The sequence below is a fragment of the Motacilla alba genome, chromosome 1A (genome assembly GCF_015832195.1).
Source record: "Motacilla alba alba isolate MOTALB_02 chromosome 1A, Motacilla_alba_V1.0_pri, whole genome shotgun sequence".
NCBI lineage: Eukaryota > Metazoa > Chordata > Aves > Passeriformes > Motacillidae > Motacilla > Motacilla alba.
Genome location: NC_052031.1, coordinates 29,361,802 through 29,385,341, shown reverse-complemented (window position 1 = coordinate 29,385,341; position 23,540 = coordinate 29,361,802). Strand labels below are relative to the sequence as shown.

Sequence of the window (23,540 nt, the reverse complement as noted above, 5' to 3'; positions counted from 1 at the left end):
CATCTGTTCCAGGAGCTGAGAAAAATAAGAAAACAGTAAGTCTCCCTATGTAAGTACAGGTCTACTAGTTCTATCATTTTTGGTAAATAAGAGGCTACACAAAACTAGTGTGTGGCTGGGATTACTGTAGTGTATCTTCCAGTGAGTGCCCAGCATTCCATTAGTCATTCTCTGCAGTTCAGTGACATGGCATATCCTCTTATTAGAGAGAGTGCATGCCACTAAATAGTTGCAGAATTATTTGCTTAAGCTCTCTCTTTTCTATCTGCCCTCCCCTCTCCAAAAAACCCATTCATTTTCTTATCCCTTGAGGAAGTGATCCTAGTACTCTATGTTACACATACATAAACTACATTCCTTAGAGAATGAACAATGTCAAAACCCAAAAGGATGGTCTTCAATGTGAACAAAAATTAGGGAAGATAACTCATTTCTACAGCCTCCTCTCTCTGATGCCCAATGCAAAATTCACTTCCTGAGAATGAGAGGAAAAATGCAATTTCAGCTTTTTATACTAGAGCAATATATCTGCCTTTGCCAAGCACATGCAGAAAACATGAACTTCATCCTAAAAGGTTTTCAGTGTTTAGAAACCTCCTGGGAGAGCTTGTCAAAAACACAGTGAACCAAGTTCTAATTGCACAAACTCACCCTGGTCTTGGCAAACACAACTGTTTGGTCTGAATTTCAAAACTGTTCCCATCAAAATCCTTAAGAGCAGAGAAAATGTTATTAAGGTGTGTTTTAAAATCAAAGGCTGGTGGTATGCAATGAATTGAAGTATCCTCCTAGTGAGATTTGAATCTAAATATAGCAACTATGTTGACCATAAGGTAAGGCTGAATTAAAATTAAAAATAAAAAAAGAAAAAAAGACAGATGAGACAGGGTGAGACAGGGTGGACAAGCTCAAAAGATTTGGAAATGTAATGTAGATAAGAAACCATATATACAGCTTTTGGCAGAAGCTTATCCAAACTAACAGACACTCCTGAAGGATGTCCTCCTGCAACCCTTCCATTTAGTCTTTACTACTGATTTGCAAGAAATTCCTTTCCCCCCTTCCTGCTGATGCTACTTTTGGAAGACAACTTGCTAATTTCTATTCAGAGAAAATTTCTTTGAGGAAAATCATAATTGCCCCATGAGCCACTCTTTTTGGAGGGGAAGATGGTCTTTTACACTATTTTTCTTTTCAGATATTTTGTTCTTTCATCTACCCACATAACACTGTATCTGTCTAATTTTTGCCACAAGCAATAACACTTAAATTATTTTCCCTTTACTGTCTTTTCTCCCACAACCTCCTCTGTAACATCTACAAGCGATAGACTTAATTCATAAGTTTATGTTTTTATTTTTAGGAACTTTCCTGACAACAATTTTAGGAAAGGCCACGTTGACTGTTCTCAGAGACACCATTATGTGCGCAGTGAACAGACACAGAATCTTGCCTGCAGATAAGTGCATGGCTTCCAAACTTCCAAACTTCAAAACTTTTAATTACTGCCACCAATGAATCAGGGGAGCTACATTACAGCAGCTGAGTGATTACTCTGTCAGTCTGATTAATAGGCCAGGTGGAGTTTTAAAGCAAGGTTCTGCATGTGTATATGCATGCAGGCAAGAGGTAGATGTGTATGTTTTTTTGTGGGGAGTTCCAGTTTAACTAGTCAAAACCATAACAGTGGACACAGGTACTGAAACTTTCTGAACAGGAAAGTATAGAATTCAAGCATTGTTTTCAATAGTTTAAAGAAATGGTAAATCAATTTGCTCATCAGAGGAGCTGTTTTAGAACAATTCACCAAGTCAAGAAAATGAATGAGCTGTTCTTTCACAGCATTCCTCAAGGAGGAATTATCCCAAATGATATGGTTACTTAATATGAACATTTATAAAGGGACAGTCATTATGCGAATTATGTATTTTACATAATTTATTTCAACTTTCAGTTTATAGCAGCACTTTTATCTTCCTTTCATTCAGTGATAAAAAAAGGCATCAATTATAATTCTCCTAACATGTCTACAGAACAAATGTCTGCTACTGAAGTTGCTGTGCTCATTCAAACATATCATTATTCATCAGAGGGTCCCAGGCAATCTACATTTACCACAATAATGAATAGATAGAAACTGCACGCTTACATGTAGCAGTTTTGGTACATGAGAAATGCTCTACAAAACATATTGAGGGATGTGCTGGTCTGTAGCAGGGCTACCTGCTATGTGTTGACTTGGTTGGGTACTTCTGTTAATTATGAAAATGCAATTAGAGCCCAGGGAACAATAGACTTGCTGCCATGTTTTTTTATAGAAAACAGAGACCATTGCTTTGATGTCTTCTCAGATACATTTTTCCTGAGGTTTATCCAGTTTAAATGTTCAAAGCATGGCTTCAAGATATGCAAGTATGAAAGAAATATGAGCAAACTCGATTATAACTAGTATTACTGCAATTTCAAAGAATCTAGAATCAGAATTGGAGAGTTACAATGCAGGGGAAAAATGTAGAACCATACAACAGGTTATTATTAGAGGAATGTACTATTTAGAAGTTAAAGACTACTGGGCTATTGGTCTGCACCAGCATGCCTGATAGCAGAGGTCAGCCAAATGGTCTGATCTGCCCAAAAGTCAATTTCACTGGATTCTGCAAGCAAAAATTCAAAAGCTAAGTTACTAATAAAAAAAACATTTCTCATGTGCTACAGTGAAGACACTCTTCTGGACCTTGCAGATGCTGAAAAGACCCGAAAGCTCCAGCTCATAGTCTTTCTACTTCAAATCTCATTCACAAATGAGAGACTTCCCTGATCAAGGCTGCAAAAACCACTGACCAGAAAAGCATTTTTTTGAAGTTTTTGCTCAAGTGAGCCATACAAGATTACAAGCTCCTATAGGAACATAGCACAGGGGGATACATAATGCTCAAGGACACAAAATTCATTTTAACATTTTCCTGTCTTGTACTCTTGACCAGTATAAAGAGTGAACAAAGTATTGACCACTCCTTAACAGTCACTTAGAATGACCAAGCCTTTTGTCAGAAACTCAGAATAAAAACTAGTATTAGTATTTAAATGCTCCTTCCTAAAATATTAATAATTTTTTTTGCCTCTCATTCATCTTCTGAGTTTTCCTCCAGTCAGCTGACAAACTTTTTGCTTTAAATGCTGAGTCAAAATTCAAGGAAAATATTTCTCATTTAACTCTTGTAGCAACCATTTAAGTAGCAAGCAGTACTATGTCCTTCTGATAAACATACTATTCAAGTCTACAATGCCTCATGCCTAATTCTAAATACTTAATTGTTCCCTATGAACTCATACCAGATACATGGAAATCCTTTTGCTAATAAAGAGAGTGAAGCCCCTTGAAACAGATTCTTTGACAGAAAAGAGAGTTATTGGAGGCTTGCTACTTAATTGCCGCTAATGACAACATTCTACTTCCCTGAAAAAGCACTGAAAGTGTTCACTGATTTCCATGATAGGAGGAAAATTACCAATCATATAACTGATATCTACATTTATCTTTTTATGAGTATGATTCTGCACAATGATTTCTACCAGAATGTGTTACCTTTCTGGAACTAAATCACTAAGGAAAATTAAGTGCATGTTCTCATTCTAACTTAAATGTTACAGAAATCTATGACTTAGACACAAAACACAGTAATAATTTAATTTAATTTTCTTATATGACCTGAAGGCCCATCTAGCCTGTATGGTTCTGTGTGTGGCTATACAGACACAATTATTCTATCCCCAATGGAACTTGCAGTTTTGCTACAGTTTTTTAAGATTGTCATCACTTTTCTGAATTTCCAGTAGCAACCTGAAAATTCTTATAAACAACTCTTAGAAACAAAGAACACCATTAATTGATACAGTAGATAAAATGCATTGGCTGGCTAATACTGTCCTGATTGCCTCTCACTGTCCCAGTGAGCAGCACTTTCTGAAGAGCTCTTTGTAGAAGAAACCTCACAACTGTGTATATTTGCATTGGGACACACTGTAGAAATTTATTTACCAGAACTGTATGGGGAACAAAAACTTCATTTTCCAGTTTTCTTTGACAGTTCAAAACTGCTTATACCTACAAGCACTATGCAAAGGAAAAGCGAGATTTTTGTGGCTAGAAAAATGAATATATAAATTAGGTTGAGAAAAGTTTCATGGAAGTGGCTACATAACAATTCGGTTTGGACTCTGAGCATCACCAATATGAACAAGGCATTTTGTCTGCAAATCAACACAGTTGTGTCAAGTTGGAGCCACCATCTCAGTAAAGGTTAAAAATTGAGCCAGGATACTGGAGCACAGCTGTGTAGAGCTGGGAAAAGTCTCACCTCTGTTGATCTGAAATTCAGCAGGTCAAGGGAGCAGAGGCTGTTCTTCCTTCCAGACCCCTCCCACAGAGCAACAGAATGAGAAAACTCAGCCCTTAGTGTAGTTTTATGAAAGCAACTGAAAGAAATGCAGGAAGTTTCCTGCAGTATGAAAAGAGAGTGGTTTTGGGTTCATTTTGCTATAAAAAAAATGGCACTAGAGGAATTCATACCGAACGGCAGGTGCCATACAGAACAGGCAGAAAGCACAGTGCTGCTGCTTATCATGCAACTGAGTTTGTGCACATACTGATCTCATTTGCTTATAACTGCTTTGGTTTTGTTTTTTGGTTTTTTTTTTTTTAATTTTTAGTTTGGTTTTGGAGGTTGTTTTTTTTTTTTGTGGTTTTAAGTGGAGACATAGTTAAGCAAGGAAGTAACTTTTTGGGTCAGAGATGTGCCTCTTGCTTCCCTGTAAATACCTGGCCCAAACTGAAGAAGTTTAAGGTACCTTTGAAAAGTCAGTAATTTTCATACTTCCAAGAATCTAGCTAAAGGTTCAGAAACGTGCATCTTCCCAAACTGTCCATCACTCAGCATGCCAGAGTCCCTCAGCTCCTAGAGCATCAGGCTCCATAGTGAAACTGCAAATCTCAGAAGAGAGACAGAGCATCCTCCACCTCCCCTTTGCCTTCATCCCCATTTTTTGATGCTGCTGCTGCTGGCAGGACTCTGAGCTGTTCTCAAACAAGGATTGAGCTGGCCCTGCACAGCAGCCAAGAGACAAAGAGCCAGCCTTCCTCTAATTACTAATCCCAAGTACTCTGTGTGCAGCTGGAGCTAGTCAAGTACAGCTTGAGCTAGGCATCTGGACCCGAGGGAAGATGGAGACAAAAGGGCATTTGGCTTCGGGTCTGAGACTGAGTGTAGCAGGGACTATTTCTTAAAATTAATTTAAAATTTTTGGTCTTTTTATTTTGCACACAGGACAACACAGCAGTATGTTGAATCAAAGTAAAGATATTTAGACCTTTTTCAAGCTGTACATAGCCAGAGAAAAACTTTATACTATATGCACTGGAACAGGCTGCCCAGGGAAGTGATTAAGCCCCCATCCCTGGAGGTATGTGAAAGACACTTAGATGTGATGTTTAGGGACAAGGTTTAGCAGCAAACTTGGCTGTATTAGATTAATAACTTGATTTTACGGGTCTTATTCTACCTAAATTATTCTGAGCTAAACCCTGTGCTCCTCCCTCCCCAGCAGCCCTCTCTAAGAGGCTGAGCAGAAGGCTTGGCATTCCCATGTGCAGCCACACAGCCCGGGCCATGCTGTGAAAGGAATGACCACAGAGACACAAGGGTTTGATAGGGAAATTGGAATAGACTACACACAAGGAGCAGGAAGAGAGGAGAGACTTGAATGAGGGCAAGAGGGTAGGGGTGAGAGCAGGAGGTTGGGACTGGCTGGTTAAAGAAAAAGGGGGAGAGGGAAGGGAGACAAGGAGTGATTCTGGTTTGAACAGCAGCTGCAGGGTAGGTGATTGGAATTCACTAAATATGGAGCCCAGAAATGAGAGACATGAAGACTTAAGGCTGGAATTGGATATAAATAATGGGATATGTCACAGAGCAGGACATGAGGAGGACCCAGGATGGGGGCAAAAAAGGAGACACAGAGAGAGGACTTGGAAGTGACAGGAAGGAAAAAGCCATGCTCGGCGATGTGATCAGAAAGTATCAGTAGCACACTGGCTCTGGAGTTTGGACTGGCCACCATGCCTCTAATTATCACCACTCTCTGCTGTTAACAAGCACATGAGAGGTCCAGAGGCAAAGTATACTTCTTTCTATGATCTCATTGGAAGAAAAAGCACACACTGCTATTAGCAGTTGCTCACATGGCAAACATCCCTTCAGGGGAGGTAAGAGTTCCAGTACCTGATAAGACATATTGAGTTCATATGGTGGGCTTTTGATGTTGACATTGCTATATTTTTGTAAAAAAATATCAGATTTATGCACACAGAAAGTCCTGCATTAAGGCATCTGCCTGAATATTTCAGTGGTGAAGACTCAAGAACTAGATGTCAGACTAAGGTTATCTGTACCTTGTGGGTAGGCATGGTACCATCCTTTCCTAGTTACTGGTTTACAAACAGTTTGTTCCAGAAGAAACAACTTTTTTTTCATTAAAGAGTATCTAACTTATGATTGTGAGGTGGAAATATATTGTGACAGAGACCCCTGCAGTTCTCCTGCACTCTGCATTTGCTGCACAAGCTGGAAAGTGTGTGGGAAGACGGTTGTAAATGCAAGAGACAGCAGCAGATGTGAAAACATTTGCCGCCTGTTACAGAAGTCATTGCTGCTAAGAGAAACTGAATTTGACCAGTTCTGCTATGACACATCTCTCAACCTACTCTGCTATAAGACATCTAAGAGATAGCAAGTGAATTACTAGAACCAAACTATTATCTTTCCCTGTGGGATTGCCTCCCCACCCTACCTATGCTTAGATTTGTACAAGTGCCCATGGCTGGTATTGAAACGAACGAGAGCTGGACCTGAATATATCACCCCTGGCAAGAGGAAGAGTTGACACAATATTCGTGGGGAGAACAGAAGTCTTGTAATGCATGGCACTATCCAGATAGGACTGAATTATACTCCTTTAAGATCAGCACAAAAAAGTAGCCAGACTCTTTATGGAGCTAGATATTTGACACAGTTACAGGCATTATTCAAAGCAAGCAAAGAAACTGTTTGTAAAATAGTTTGAATGCTACCAGAGAAATAGGGCAGTCAGTATAATAATATATAAAATTACATCAAGTAAATGTGTGGCTCTGTCTGTTATGATGAAATAATATGCTAGAGATCCTCCTCCCTCAATTAGTTAACTGCTCAGTTAAGGGATGGGTAATAATATGAATTTTCATAATAATGTCCTCAGACATCTCAAATTAGGGGCCCTTTGACTTTAATTTCTTTGTGCCTCAGTATAAAATGGGGACAATAATGGACAATAACACTCCTGTTGTGAAGGCTCTTGTGAAGATAAATATATTAATGCTTGAGAAACCCTTAGGAAATACAGCAATGAGTGTCACAAAAAAAGTCCATAAGGAAATGAATGATTTCATCTTCATATCAAGGTTCCAATTGTGTGCAGTAAGTAAGGCCTGGGGCCACAGGCTGCACGGAAAAGGTAAACCAAGATATCAAATAGCTTCTCATTAAGTGAACACCATTCATCCAGTGCAGAAAGTGAGAGAGGTCCTGTGGAAAAATGGAATGTGAATAGATAATTAAAGATTGTATCACAATGCACAGACAAAATAGGGGTGAAAAGTTTATACTGGTGACTTAATTCTGACATCTCCTAATTCCTGAATGCATGATTCTGCAGCTTCAGTGGTGTTGTCACATTTTTAACACAATTTTTTACATGTCACTGTATTCGTCCTGCTTAAATTATCATCTGCTCATTTCTGATATTAGGCTTGTTTGTGTGATGCTTTTCTTTCTCTAATCCCCAGTATTTAGAACACATTGTCCAGATATGAAAATCTTTGCAGTCTGACCTTGAGGAACAGTAAGGGTTTGTATAATTTAGATTAGTACAGTAATTGTTTGGCCCAGATGCCAGAAACATCCCCAAGGGTATTTAACATTCATTCAGAAGATGTAGCTGCTGCTTTTCAACTTAAGGTCAGGACAAAAGCACAACTTAGAGCCAAAAGAACCTGGTGCAGTTCTTGTCTGGGAGGTGGCAGTTGCAGGTGGCTGGGACACCACCAAGCAGCTGCCTTCAGAAATGTCACCCAGCACAGTCTGGGAAGTCTGGGCAGCTTTCTCCAACACAAAGCCTGCAAAAACTGGGCCAAATCAAGATGATAAAAATGCACACTCGCACTCCTGACATGGAACAACAATTTTGGTTTCCTCTAACACTGGCTGTCTGATAAAGCAGATCACTTAATCACTTCCTTTCTGCCACCTACTCCTTAACAGATTGTGTGGTATATATGCGATCAGTGCTGCTGTTGAGAATTGTTTCTCCACTTTGGGCACACAGTTCTGAAGTGGAATGAAATTTCATTATAGACCAAATGTGTGCTGCACATTGTATATAGTCGAGTCCAAAAACCACCTGAGCGAAACTAAAAGTAAAGAGCCATCCAAGAAGGATTATAGGATTAAATCCTTAAATCCATAGTGAGATACATTAGAAAGTGATGTACACTGTTTTCTCGTTTTCATCTACAAGCAATAGAATGGATTACCTAGCCACAAATTTCCATCATTTAATTCCTTGTGTGGTACGTGATGCGGGAAACGACATCACAGCAAAGCTCAGTGAGAACTGATGGAGAGTAAAATCAAAGCTAGGTTTATATGAAAGAAAGAGCTTCAATGTCTCTCCTGAAAGATGAAATAAAATCACAGACAAAATGACCATTACCAGCCAGAACAACTACAGTGCAGTCTTCTGACTTACTGTATCACTAAATTAATGCTGGCAGGGGTGCAAGCCATGAATTCACTGAGAACTGCAGCACTCCAGAGGCTTCTTCGACTGTTGAAAAAGAGATGGAAACAGAGTTGACCAGGACAGAGTAAAAGCTTCTTGAAGGGGATGGCCAAATTTGGCTGGCCACAGCAGAAAAGCAGCCCTGCCAAGGTTGGGTCACTAAAACCATGAGTACTTCCCCAGGAGTGGGGCACCATTACCAGCAACTGCCTTTGATGTGTGCCTCTTCCTGTGCCTCTGGTGCACCATACAGTGCTGCTGGATGGAGGGAGACCACTGCAGGGGATTAAGCCAATTTCAAATCTTTCTCTCTGCTGATGTGCTACCATGCACAGCAGGACTTTCCTGCCACTACCATGATCTTAATGCAGAGATAGGGAACTGCTATGAAATCTCTGCTATGAGCTGGAGGTGGCCAGGCTTGAACTGCTGGGCCTGGGCTTCTTTCTCCCTTATGGCCCTCATAAGTGCTTCAAACCACTCCCAGCATCAGGCTGCCTTAGGACACACACTGCCTTCCCCAGAGCCAGTCTTGAAAGCAGCTCTTTAATTCAGCTATTTTCATCCTGGGAGAGATGGATTCCACACCTGCTGTGACTGATTTCAGAGGCTCTGACAGCTCCACCTTGCATTGGTTGCTAATGGATAGTCCCCTCCATGCCTGTGGCTGCCCTCTCTGCTAATGAAGCAGGAGATGAAAGCACATGGCACCATCACACACTACCTGAGGCTGTGTCATTCTGGCATAGAGGTATCAAGACAAGTTCAGCATTACTGGCTACTGCAGCAACCAAAAAAGTGTTGGGGAGAGTGAGGTGAAAGCTACAACTCTTTCCCAATTTGAGCAACATCACCTTTGTCTCTGCTCGTACCATTTCAACAAGAGCAATGACGTGTAGATATGCCTACAGCAGCCAATGGCTCAGGCAGGGCTCTAAGGAATCTGAATGAAAAATTATATTGCAAACACTATCTGGGTACTAGGAAGAGATAAAGAAGAGGTTAATTATTTGGGGAGCAGCCGATGCATAGTACAGTCCAAATCCAGCTGCAGGACACTACTGAGACTGTATGGGAGACTCTATAGGCATATTGATTTCATTGTTTTGCTGCTCCAGTGGGAAACACAAAAATTACACTGTGTTATGTAGTGCTGGTGCCCAATCTAGCTGTCAGACCTGGTGTTGTTCTGGGGAATCTCCTTTCCCTAAAAGTCATTACATGACAGAGAAGCAAACATGGTCAGATTCCAGAGGAAGGAAACTTTTTAGCTTCTGACCTGCAGGCAACTAGAAACCTGGTTGACTGAAGGCCACATTTACACAACACCTATGACCCACAGGTACATGATGCCAAACACAGTATAGCTGAGTAGTTAAATGATAGTTGAAACTCAGAAACCATCACAATCTATAATTTCAAATCACTGAAAGCACTAGGGAATACTTCCCCTCCTCTTTACATATGGAAACAAATTATTTATTGATGGGCTCAGTAAAGTGTGGATTCTAACAGATGTAAAAATATCTAATGCATTTGGTATCTCAAGACACTCGGTGATTAAATATGTCTGTTTTGTTATACAAATAAAAGCAGAAGCTTTATAGCATGTTAGAAGAAGTCAAAGGCAATAAAAGTAATTGTCTTTTTGTTAATGTTTCATATTACAGGCTTCAAACTTTTTGAGAAAGTAAAAACATCTGCCATTCAATCAGCTTTGCAGAAATAACTCAGCTAGACTAACAATATCAAGCATATTCTTGTTTCTTTTTCCCTCTAAGGTTTGATTAAGAGCAACTGAGCTGTTCTTGCTCCCTCTTCTTACTTGAACTCAGTATTATTGGTAGGTGGATCTGTATGCTCTGTGCAACCTGTCTGTAAGTCTTGTATGCTCAATATGCCATGTAGCTAAAGGTAAGATATGGATGGGCATAAAACTTGTTGCCAAGGCGGTGCTCTGTCTAATGATGGCAAACTGAGGTTTATCTTTCTCTTTTTAATTCATTGCTTACATTTAAAAACTGCAAGCAATTCTACCACTTAGAAAGCAGCTGAACCTGTTCAGCCTCATCTCAGAATTTTTATTTTCACATAAAAACCTGTGTAATGCTCATAACAAAGCAGATTTCTACAGTCAAATAATACATTCCAGAGCATTGCTGTGGAGAGCTGAAATGATCTGAATGTCACCATTACTGTTATATAAACATAAATCACTCCAATATACTCTTAAGCAATGCAACATTTCTTACACATACACCCGGCAATAACAAAGCCTATCACACACTGATTACAGCAGAATCTATGAAAAGGCTCTCCTTGCTACTAAAGATGAAAATAGTCCTGTGAAAGACTTGCAAATAATCCTCAGATTTTCTTGCTCCTACAAGTGCGTGTTTTTCTGTGAATTTGGGCTGGATATGTTGGTTTCCAGGGGCAGTATTTGAAAATGCTGGGTCTACTTTTAGACAACCGCTTTGTGATTTCAGGCAAACACCTGCACTGCCAAAGAAGGGCCTCAGTGTCACATGTACGGCATGTACCCATCGTCAGGGTAAAATGGAATGACTGTGACAAATGAGAAGCTTTTTCAGCTAATTCATTTTGTGTGTAGTCATCTCAGAGCCATGAGGCTCCAGCTGGGACTGGTGCCTGATTACACTGGAAGCTGTACCAAGTCAGCCTCCTTCACTGAGCACCTTGGGGGCTTAAGCAGACAATCACACAAATAGTGAAAGGAAAGAACTACAGTTGTTCCTCTCCTGCAAATGAGGAACTAAGTGACAGAGCTAAAAAAAGGGCTCAGCCCTCAGCCAGTATAAATTGGCACAAGAGGATTCAGGTCATCACAAATACACCAAGTTACAGCAGCTAAAGAAAACACTGGAGTTGGATTTATAATGCCTGAGATAAATATAATGCATCCGAGCAAGATTTAACCACCTCAATCAGTATAAAAGATGAAATGTACTTAAAAATACTGTGCTTCACATGTCTTGTTTAATAAAATCCACAGCATATAATGATGGTGCCAGTTATCAAACTAGACAAGCACAGAATGGTAACACTGCAAGAAAAACCAGACAGCTTGTTAAAATGGTAAGGTATATAATGTGCAATAAGGGCCAAAATACACCCACCTCTTCTCAGCAGAAAATGATTTTGCTTATAATTTTCTTAGTCCTAAAGTAACTGAAAGACTTGAAGAAATAAACTGTAATTTATAGTGGGGTCTGGCAAGGGGGCAAAATAATGTTTCAAGGATTTTTAGAAGGAATTTATATATCCTGTTGGATCTTGAAAATATTTCAATAGAAACTTCTGGATTTTAATTACTCATATCAATGCTTTTTGGCCCTCATTGCCATTTTACATAAACACTAACTACACTCTCATTAAATTCTCAAAGTGTTTTCCTTTAAACTAAAACCATTGGGTTGCCAAAGCATTATTTCATTCTCTGATCTGTAAGTATAATACATTTCCATCATCTTTGCCTTATCCTCAGTAAACAACAACTGGAGGCTTCATGCCCTGGTTACTCAGAGCCTTACTTCCCTGCCAGGAGATGGGCAGGGACATTTCACTCTGTAGGACATTCCACTTCCATGTGCTTGTTCCTGAGCTGGCCATTTCTGGGACCACACTAACTAGTCCCTCTCAGCACACAATAACTCACTCCCTTGTTACCAGTCACAGAGCGATGAGACAGGAAAATTTAGAGAAAACAGATGCCTGATGGATGAAATTGGAGCTCAGGAGAGCTAGTGTTCTGTGTTCAAAATTGAAAGGAAAGAGACTTGATATCATTCAAAGCAGTGACTCTCACAAAAATTAAAAAAAAAAAAAAAAACAAAAAAAACAAACCCAGCACTTTGGGACTGAGGAATTCAATGCAGCTATAAATCCATAAGTAGCAGCTGTAGAGGCAGATTCAAGAAAAGAAATCTAGGATAGGAAAGAAAGAAAAGAAATGCCATGGGGTCAATAATGGCATGAGAAATATCATACTTTTTTTGGTTAAATGGTATTTAGGAATATACTCATGTATGTCACTTGAATTTCATAATAAGTACAAATAAAGTGAAGCTGTAGGTCAAGACTGTTCCTATCTACTCCTTTAATTCTCTTTTATTTTCAGGATTATTTTTGAATGTTTTACATCAGTACTAATAAGGAACACTTCCACAATCCATTGATAGATGAGGATGTAGAAAGGACAAAAGAAGAGGGGGAAGTCTTTACTGTGTGAGACACTGCAGGAAGGAAAATCCATCACTTGCTACAGAAAGGTTTCTCCCAAAGTCACCCCACTTGAACCTGTCCCTTCTCCTTCAGAGATCTGCAGGCCACAGGAGATGCTACAACAGAGCCAGCCCTCACAGCAGGATTCTTGGGCAAACATTGCACAATTAGCTGAGTACAAGTGTGTCTTCAAAATGGTTATCCATTTCTGTAATGCTGTTTGACAGGCGTGTCTAAAATCTGCTAGGAAGAGCAATACACTCTGAGTGGAGTGAAGCACTCCACATAATTCTGACAAAAGTAGTTCAGGGTGTATGGCTCCTTCCTGTAAAACCCGCCTTGGAAAAGGAGCTGGATCTGTCATCAGTTTTATTAAAGGCAAAGTTCCATTTCCCCTGACTCATCTGAAAAACCTGTCACTTTCACCTGCCCTTATTGCTAAGTCCACATCTGAGAGATGACCTTACCAATCTCTGTCAGTATCTGAAGGGAGGGTGTCAAAAGGATTCAGCTGGGCTCTTTTTGGTGGTGCCAAGCAATAGGACAAGAGGCAATGGGCAGAAACTGATGCACAGGGAGTTCCACCTGAAAATGAGGAAAAACCTCTTTACTGTGCAGGTGATCAAGCACTGGAACAGATTGCCCAGAGAGGTTGTGGAGTCTCCCTCACAGGAAATATTCAAGAACTGTCTGGACACAGCCCTGTGCAATGTACTCTAGGATGACTCTGCCTGAGCAGGGAGGTTGGACCACATGATCCACTCTGGTCCCTTCCAACCTGGACCTTTCTGTCATTCCATGTGATTTAATACTTTCCACTCTCAACATAGGATTATTGCTGTAGCAATGCTAAAACTACATTTTAAATAAAACATACCAACATATTTTCACAGTCCAAATAAATAACTTCGAGTAAATAAATAACTCCATCATACAAATATCACTTAGAAATGGAATTAAAAAGAGCCTCTTGCTTTGTGTTATAAAAATATGAAAGAGTACTCAGGACAAGCTGTTTCACATAAGACTTTTCTCTATATTCAGCAACTCCAAGATCAAAATACTGGGATTTCATTTCTCAAAGCCAAAAGGATGGTTTAATAGTTATTTCATATGAAGACAGCTTTGTTTTTCTAGCCTGCATGCAATATCAAATTCAGTATAGCTTGATGCATTTTCATTCATACTTTCATTACAGCTCTGTAAAGTACAATAATTTATTATACATTCTCTTGAATCTTTTTGAAACTCAAACAAAATGTAAAATTCAAAGGCAGAGAAAACAAAGCACCAGAAATCTTATGAGAAAAGCAGTATTATGAGAAAACAGTATTTCCTTTCTTATCCTCCCAGTTCTAACCATGAACCACAGTCAGCACTGAACAGTGGTGGACATTGGAAAACAAAACTGAGCTACAGGACTCTATGCACCTTTCAAGTCCAGGTACAGCAGTGATAAAATGTGAGTGCCACCACTGTCACCTCTATGATAATTACTCATGAAATAGATAGGTTTTTAAAAAGAGAACTGAGGTCTCAGAAACTCTCTCTGCTGGCAGAATTAATAATGTATCGGAGAGGATGGACGCATTGGTTCTTCTCATATTCTTTGCTGACCTTCAGTTCAACAGTCTAACACGTCTAGGACTAAGAACAGTCATGGGCCTTCCATACTCCTCTTCCTTGCCTCAGCCCAAATGGCATAATTTTTCACAGAATTTTGTGTTAATTATTCACACAAGGTTCAAACCACATACGGATGCAAAGGGGAGAGCAGACATCAGGCAGATTACAATGAATCACCTCCCCAGTTAAGCTTTCAGGCAGAAGTCATTACACTACAAGGACCTGCCATCAAGTAAAAAAAATCATGTAGAAGTGGGAAGCTGAATCTTAACAGCAGATACTAATTTTCAGATATTAAAATAGCTTAGTGTGTGTATACCTGATATTGTAAATGCTTGAAATATGGAAGTATTTCTTTCTTGTTTGTCTGAATTTATCTCATCTTCCTAAGAGAAGATATGAATTTACAAAACAACCAGCTTCTGTTTCTTCTCCTGATGTAATTTTTGCAGAAAACACTTTCTAATTTGAAAAGTCATGCAGTTCTTACCTATCACTCTAATAGAAATCACCAATATTTTTGCAATCAAAGGCCAGAGGCCTTTTTTTGCAAAGTTACTGAAAACGATGTTATGAAATGCCCTTCCTAATAGTGATTGCAAACTAAACATTTATTTACCTTTTTGTAGCCTTAGCTAAACACCATTTGCTCTAGAGGAAATAGAATGACTAGGCAGTCTCAACAGCCTGAGTGGAACATTAGGAGAGTGTACCTGCATGACAATAAGAAGGTCAAACACCAAGATGAAAGAAGCCAAGAAGGCTCTTGAGACCTCATCACTTGGCAGAAATCCACGATTCAGCTTGTCCCAGCTGATCCAGTCAGTAGTGATGACAAGCACAACTACAGAGGTCAGAGTAAACAGAACTGTCCTGGAAGGAAGAAGAAAAAACAGTTCAGAGAGCACATGATAGTAATGAAGACACATCATTCTATTTTATCCGTCTTCTAACAGTCAACTCGTATTTTATCAGCACTTTCCCACTGATGAAAACAGACTAAAGAAAATTAGGTGCACAAACAAATCTTTTAATTTAAGGAAGAAAGCAGTCAGCTGTATCCTTAGTGAAAATAAATTTAGTAGCTAGTACTAAGCCTGTTGCAAAACTAGCTGGACTATATCACTCTAGTTCTTCATTCTGTTCTTTTCACTGAAGATGAAAACCAGTTAAGTAAAATAAGAGAGAAGTAAAATGTACCAAGGCATGCATGATCTAGGCCAAATTCAAATCAACTGATTGAGAAAACATTGTCTAAGGCACCAAAGACATCAGAACCTTTGAAAATCTTTCCTTAGCTATAGGAGCTGTAAGACACTAACTGTGAAGTCTATTTTTTATACAGAAACATGTCTCTATTAAAAAAAATTCAATGCATTAAATTATTTTTTTCAAATTCTGAAGATTGTAGAAAGATTTTGCTTTGTGTGTTCTAAGATGTCCTTTGTAAAAGTTTTCAACAATTTTATGACTTTTCTGAGAAGTCAGTGAAGAGTGAATCACAAAAGTATTAAGGCCTCTGTATAAATGCTAGAAGAATTCCAAAAGACATATTTGACTAATTCACACAATTTGAAACGCAGTATTTAAGAAAATATCCTTCTAAGCTATCCCTGCAAAATACCTCTGCATCCTTTCCAGCATCACTTTGGTAATACCTTACAGAGTTGGCAGCAGTGACTGATTGAATTTTTGGTTCCATGGAAGCAGGAAAATTTACCTGGTAATTTAAGGGTGAGCAAGGCTTCTTCCAGTAGCCATAGCTGTCAGCAAATCTGTGCTATAATAGTGGCATATCAAAATCTGAATGCATGCTCATGGCTAAATAATTGTGGCAGGATTTTTTTTTCTCTACAGCAATATCATCTAATTTTCTACAGTTACTGAGGGTTGTAAAATAAAGCTAAGAATATTTCCCATGACATTTCCAAACAGGACCAATACTCAGCAGAGGGAAAAAAAATCTTTACACCAGTAGTCACAGGCTACCAGTCTGTATGCATTTCTTTTTATACAGCAGCCTTGTCTGTATCTGCAAGGAAGGGAAACCAAATATGCACATAGGCAATAGTATAATACATTTGGACTCATAAACATCATTCTTCTGTGACATGATGGGCTGCCCTTCTTCAATGTAATGAGACACGAAATTACTTGATTGCTACCACCTTTACCTTGGAATATCTATTTTTGTTCTTAATAAATTAACTCAGTTACATGCAACACTATGGTTGACACCCTAACAATTCCCTCGAAAGAATTATGAGCACCTAGGCAAGGAAAAAACCAATAAATGAGGCATATTAGATGTAATTAGACCTAAGCAATAGTCAAGCCTTCTTATCCCAAAACATTTGCTTAGCTACAATCTCAGCTGTCAGTACCTGAACCTGACTGACTTTTCTACAAGCTCCACTTTGGTACATACACAGAACAGTTTACTTTGGAAAGACAGTTCTCTCTCTTGCATATAGTCTCTTGAGACACACAAAGGTGTTTTTTCCTACTTATGTCACCTTCATATCTGAAATTTTCATGGTTAATGTTCTTACTTTACCTGAAACGTTCTCCAGAAAGAAAGCAATCCTCAGCACTTGTCTGCTGGCCAAGGCAGACTCCCCCAGCCACTAGGCACCCTGATTTTCCCTGACCTCTGTCTGTGGAACCACCTCTCCTGGGGCAGAGGAAGTTTAAAACCATAATTCAAATCTGAGTATTTTGCTATAGGAAGTATATACCCAGAAGTTATGCTCAAGACTATTCTGCTTTAGTCCTCTTGAATTATGCATTTGCATTTTGGAGCAAGAGTTCAAAGCATGGAAGATCAGACTTTGGCATGTAGGCAAGCAAAGGCAGGCTTATTTTTATTCATGCTTTGTTGGCATGCATGCAAAGACCGATGTGTGTGCTCAAGTCCTGATTTCCTTGAGGAAATGCATATGCACTTAGAAAACGGCTTTGTTATTCATTCTGAAATGTCAACTAGGGAGGGAAGGGAGCAGAAAATGGGCTGCTAATAGAATAAGAAAATTCGAGACCAACAGAGAAGGTTAGAAATAGACTTTCAAAATGGTTGCATTAAACAGCATAATTAGTACTCAGTTGTATTTTTGACCTATGATACTGGAACACAGCAAGATATTCAATATGTGCTTTTGGAGTTATTATAAACTGAGTTTTTTTGGGTTAGAGTTCAGTTCGCTTCTTGCGAAAGTACAGTGTCCTGGAGATTAAGAAAAAAAGATGAGGATTTCATTGAACTTGACATAACTTGTATTGGATAAACCAGTGCGAGCTGCCCTGCTATATCTAGCAGTATAGTTTGCCCTTTATTCTGCAACGCACATTACTGAGAAAGATAGAGACACCATCAAACTATTCCCTGCATTGCTGGCAGGACCTCTCCTCATTACAGAAGGGGAAAGGCTACAAGGGGAAGGGCAAGAGAGGACTGACTTTTACTAATGTACCAGGCATTAAGAAATGCAATTTCTGTCTCTAGTTCATGAAGGAAATACACTTTTATATTTCACTTCTAATTCTAACTTGCTGTATTGAATGATTATGTGCCCTGGACACCTATTCAGCTGCAATAACACACATTTTACAACCTGCTGCATACTCCTTTAGAGTGCAAATAAACACTGTCTAGACCAATAGCATACTGAATATTTAAAATTATTAGGTAGGTCCACAAAAGTCACTACTGTGCTTATCACTGCCAGCGACTATTCAAAATCCCCAGTGCTACAGGGGAGGGATAAAAAGGGGGAGTCTGAAAGAGAAGAACTTTTACTGCCAGAAACCTCTCAAAAATAGGCAATTTTTTAGACTGTATCTCTATAATAATCTTTGATTGCCAGGACTGAGTTTGGTCTTGAATTTGTCAAACCAAATCACTCAAGCCAAACTGAATCCATACTACAGGTCCATTTGTCAACAGAAGATTAATCCGGTTCTCAAAAACTTGGCAAGGTCCAAAACAGATGCATCTTCCCTTCTGCCCCTTTCCACAACACATTCTTGCACTATAAGCTTTGACCAAACTGATCAACTTTAACTCTATCATCCAGCCTATTATACATTATGAGAGGTGGTGAATCTCAAGGACCAGAGGCCTGAGCAGGTTTTAGTCACAGGTGGTGGTTCCCTCATGGCAGACAGGATCACAACCTAAACCTTGTAGAGAGGAAACACGATGAGCTGCTGTAATCTTGAGTCCTGGATGCTTGGAGACACTCTCTTCTGCTGTTCAGCATGTCCTACCTCCCTCATCAAGAACTCCTAAGCAGAGCCCATGAGGCCGCAACTGGTTCTCTTGCAGCCCCAAGGCAGCACCACAAAGCCATTCATAGCACATCCCCTCCAAACCTACACCAGAGGTATCTTAGGCTCCATCCAGCCACACTCAGGAATCAGTCTCTTTTTTTTCTGTACCAAGTAAAAAATTGAACAATCCAGAATTTGTCCCTGGAAAGATGAAAGACAAGCTAATAAATGTATACATGTTCACAAAACATTTAGTGTTGGAAACAAAAACTGTTTTCAATCTGAGTCTCATGATTCTTCATGTCTAAATCAGCAGGGCAAAGTTTATAAAAAATGAATTCTGGTCTGTGACAGAACTTCATTTCTCAAACTGTAACATAGAGAAAATGAAGTTTTTTCTTCAAAGGTTAAACACAATTCTCTGCACAACACTGCCTTTCTTTTACTTGTGGCTTTGAGCTGCTCATTTTTAAAGATATTTAGAAGTTTCTTCTCTTACATGACCCTCTGCTAAATCTTTTGTGATGCTACAGCTTTGATGATCAGATAGTAAGAGTTCTGTTAAGACCGACTGAAGAACTGAAAGACAAACTTTAGTTATTTTCTGCATTTTCATTTTGTCTTTTTCAAGAGGCAAAACCACTATCTTGCCCTTTTACTACACCTTTTCCAGAAAAAAAAACAAACCTACCTGTGCTTAGTCAAAGGTAGCTCTCAGATTTGTATGACTCAGCATCTTGAGAACTTTTCATCTTAATTTCACACATAATTGCCACTAAGCTGGGTCATTTGTAAATCATGAAACACTGCTAACAAGAATTCCAAGTATTGCTTAATACAATGTTCACTTGGGATGGAACACATTAGACAGGACCTAGAAATTGGTCAGTCACAGTCCTTAGGGCTGCTCTTTGTGGGAGTGGGTGTCTACCAATACTGCAGTCCCCCCCACATCACACTGCCAGTTCCTGGCATGACTCTGCACTTCCCTGGGGTTTCCCCAGGTCAGAAACCACCCCCCATATGTCACAATCCCTCACTGCAATCCCTGTGGAATGCACCTGCACTGGCTCTGATTGCCTTGGCAATTTCTCATGAATGTACCCAAATAGTTGCAAATATCCTGTGAAAACAGATACAGAAAAGGAACAACAAATTTTACTGCTCTTTATATTTAAAAAGGCTATCCAGTCGTCAGGAAAGGAAGATAATCCATTGAGTCAAATGCTCTACATAATTTTTAATCTCGGAATCAGCACTGGCCAAATATACAGTCACACAGTGTACAATAACTATAAAGAACAATGCTACCGCAGATGTTCATATACAAATGCCAACACTTTTTATTTCACTTGTTTTAATTAAGAAGGGCTCTGTTATTTAATCTGTCCAAAAATAGCAACTCTAAGCCCATTCAAAATAAAATATTTAGTCTGCCTGTTGCTTGGTGTCAGAACCACTTCTGCAATTAAGCAAATATAAGGGACAGATGCTCCGGTGGTGGAAAGCATCTGTGTTCCCTGGAGCAGCATAGCTTCTATCCTCCAGCTGGCCACTGCTCTTCTGCCCCTACGGGACAGTTCCCTGAAAGAACAGAGAGCAGGGCCTTGAGATTTCTGTATTTACCAGCAGCTACTGCAGTGCCACAGAGTGACACAGCTGGTGCTGAGGATCCCATATTCACAGTGTTTGGGTAGTGTGGACTGACCTGAGCACACATCCATAACTTTAGCACACCAGGTGAGATCCCAGAAAGCAGTGTCCACTTCAGATGTATCCAGAAGAAATCTCACTTGTGCACCCCAGAGCAATCCATACCATTAACGAAAGGGCAGGTGGAGAGGTAACTAGCAGGTCCACCCCAGAAATGTGCTACTGAAGTGAACTGTTAATACATACAGACCTAGATATCTAGGAATATTTAGAGAGTTAATTACATTGGACCTCTTTTGCTAAAATAAGGTGGTTGATCCTAATGGAGACAATTATGTGGCAGTGATATGGAGCTATCATCAGATTTCAGAGCACCACACTCCCCATGGCATGCTCTGCAGGCATGAATAAGTCAGAGAAATTACATTAATGCAGATTACCATCAATGAGACTTAATTATCTGAAGTTAAATATCAATTAGAAGAAAATGGTTTATAATTCAAATGTTGAATCACATTATTTTTTAAAGTCCCTGTCACCACAAAAGTGTATGCCTGACTTCTGTCCTGTTGAAAGTAATGTATAAGTAATTCAGTTTTTGCCAGTAAATGCCAGCTCTGAAATACCTGTCTGAAACTCCCTATGCTGTGTATGGCTCATAACTACTTATCAATAGCAGACACTGCACATTTTGAGAACCACAGGTTCCCAGTTAATTCTTCTAAACAATGCTTCTTGTCATTCTGACTGGTGAGCTGAAGAAATTGGACACCACAGAGTATAAAGGATGCTCTGAGGTGACAACATTGGAATTGTTTTTCTGCTTTTTTGTATATTAACTATGGGATTTCCAAATGAGAAAGATGTAAGACAAGCAAGGCTGGGGCTTTGACAGGATTGACTTGGTATGTCTTTTCCAGAGTGTCCCTACAACTTGAGGCTCTTTTAATCTCTCAACCCTAACCCTAAGTATAACCCTAATTCTAACACTAACACCAACTTCAGCTCTAAACCTACCAAAATCCTATGGGTTTTCCAGATCAGAAAAATGGAGGCCCAGCAAGGCTGGAGGCTTGCAGGGATCTTGTAGGCATGCCTTTTCCAGCCCCAGAGTTCCTGGAGCTGTAGGCTCTTTGATTCTCTCAACACTAACCTTAAGCTGAATACTACCCCCAACCCCAGTTTAAGCCCTAAGAGTAAGTAAATCCTATGGGTTTTCTAGTTGAGAAAAGTGGAGCAGTAGCAAGGCTGGGGCCTTGCTGGGATTGCCTTGTCTTGCCCTTTCCAGCCCCAGATGTTCCTGGAGCTAACCTAATCCCACAAACCTTGCATTACATCTATCTTTTGACTGTAACAGTTTTGATTTTATTAGAGTGTATCAATATGATTCCAGAGCTATTTGAGCTTTTTGCACAAAGATTCGTATAAAGCCTGAAATTACATTTATGTTAATATATAAAGGAAACATTTTGCTATGTTTCATGTAATAAAATTAATAAGATTAGGTAACGTAATCACATGGTGCAATATCAGAATTCTAGAGAGCATCATTTTTTTATTACAGGTAGAAGCATCTTTGAGTTTCCTTTTGCCACACCATTAATTTACTAAAATGAAAGTGTTATCTATTTCAAACAGCAGCTCATTTAAATTAAACTCATCACCATAAGCTTTACATTTCAAATGCCATTTCCTATCTGTGACACAAAAAAGCAAAAACAGTTTGTGAAAGTTCAGGGTCTTACTAGTAAAAAACATTTTCAGTCACTATCATATGCAAGGTAGTATAAAACTCACATGAACCATATCCAAGGAACTCTACTACAAGTTCAAATTCCAAAGTTAGAAGTTAATTGCTTAACTCCAGCAGAAAGCATTTGGAAAAAAAAACCTGAACCAAAACAGAAAACCAAACACAATTCTATATAAGGTAAAGAGAAGCCATTTTTCTGTTTTACTTTCAGATGGATACATCACTTATTTCATCAATGGAATGGGGAGTGGAAGACAGCTGCTCAAAAAACAACAGAAAAAAGATTAAAAAAAATATTTTCAGAGCAACAATATGCCTTAGGATAGAACTGCCTGGCAATTATTCAGCAAAAAATGGCATATATTCAGACAAGTGCCGTTCATCAATATGCAAAACTTAGCTGTGAAAGGGATGATTTCTGTAATGTGAGGGAAGCTGTGTCAGAACTGGGCACAATTTCTGCACCTCACTGTGGTTGAGGAGCTAGGGCAACATCTCAGTTACACAGGATGATACAAACAGTGCAGAAGCCATTACCTGTTCTGAGTAAGCCACACCAGCTATTTGAATATTAGTGTTAATGAGACCAGCTGGATGCAATAACAAGAAGATTTTCAGATGCTACAAGGTACTGTTTGTTCAGATACTCTAGCTGGAGCTGGTCTACTTAGTATACATGAGTCAACATTAGTCATGATATGACATTAGTCATGAATCAACAATTCTCAGGACACAGATTTCCTACACCCATGTGTCTTAGTGCTTAGTTATTCCCAGTCCCTGGTTAGCGAGAGGTAAGGGCTGTTTATCATAGCGGCAAGACATGGGATAGATGCCAAAACACACAAAACAGGGACTTTGGCTTTCATGTTTCCAGCATCCTCAGCAACTGCTACAAACTGGCTATGAGAAGAAAATGTTATTGGCCTCCATTTCTCAGTTATCATGAAATACTCAGTAAAGTCTTAAATTCATTGCAATGTAGAACAGGAAAAAACTTTTGAAACTGAAAAGATATATGTTTTAACATTTAGAGGGAAAAACCTATTTCAAGTGCATTTAGATGGTAATTGAAATGCTATTCTAAAAACCTAAAATTAAGCTTTTCAGACCTAGAGCA

The 23,540-nt window shown here is 39.3% G+C and overlaps 1 protein-coding gene across 7 annotated transcripts in view; it reads right to left on the bottom strand.

The window, feature by feature from the left end:
* The window catches only part of TMEM117 (transmembrane protein 117), a 178,029-nt gene that overhangs the window by 17,594 nt on the left and 136,895 nt on the right, over positions 1 to 23,540 (bottom strand). For all 7 annotated transcript variants that reach the window (XM_038155838.1, XM_038155844.1, XM_038155837.1 and 4 more), the window contains one exon: positions 15,459 to 15,618. In XM_038155838.1, coding sequence (XP_038011766.1) covers positions 15,459 to 15,618 — 160 coding nt within the window. The remainder of the gene's footprint in view (positions 1 to 15,458; positions 15,619 to 23,540) is intronic.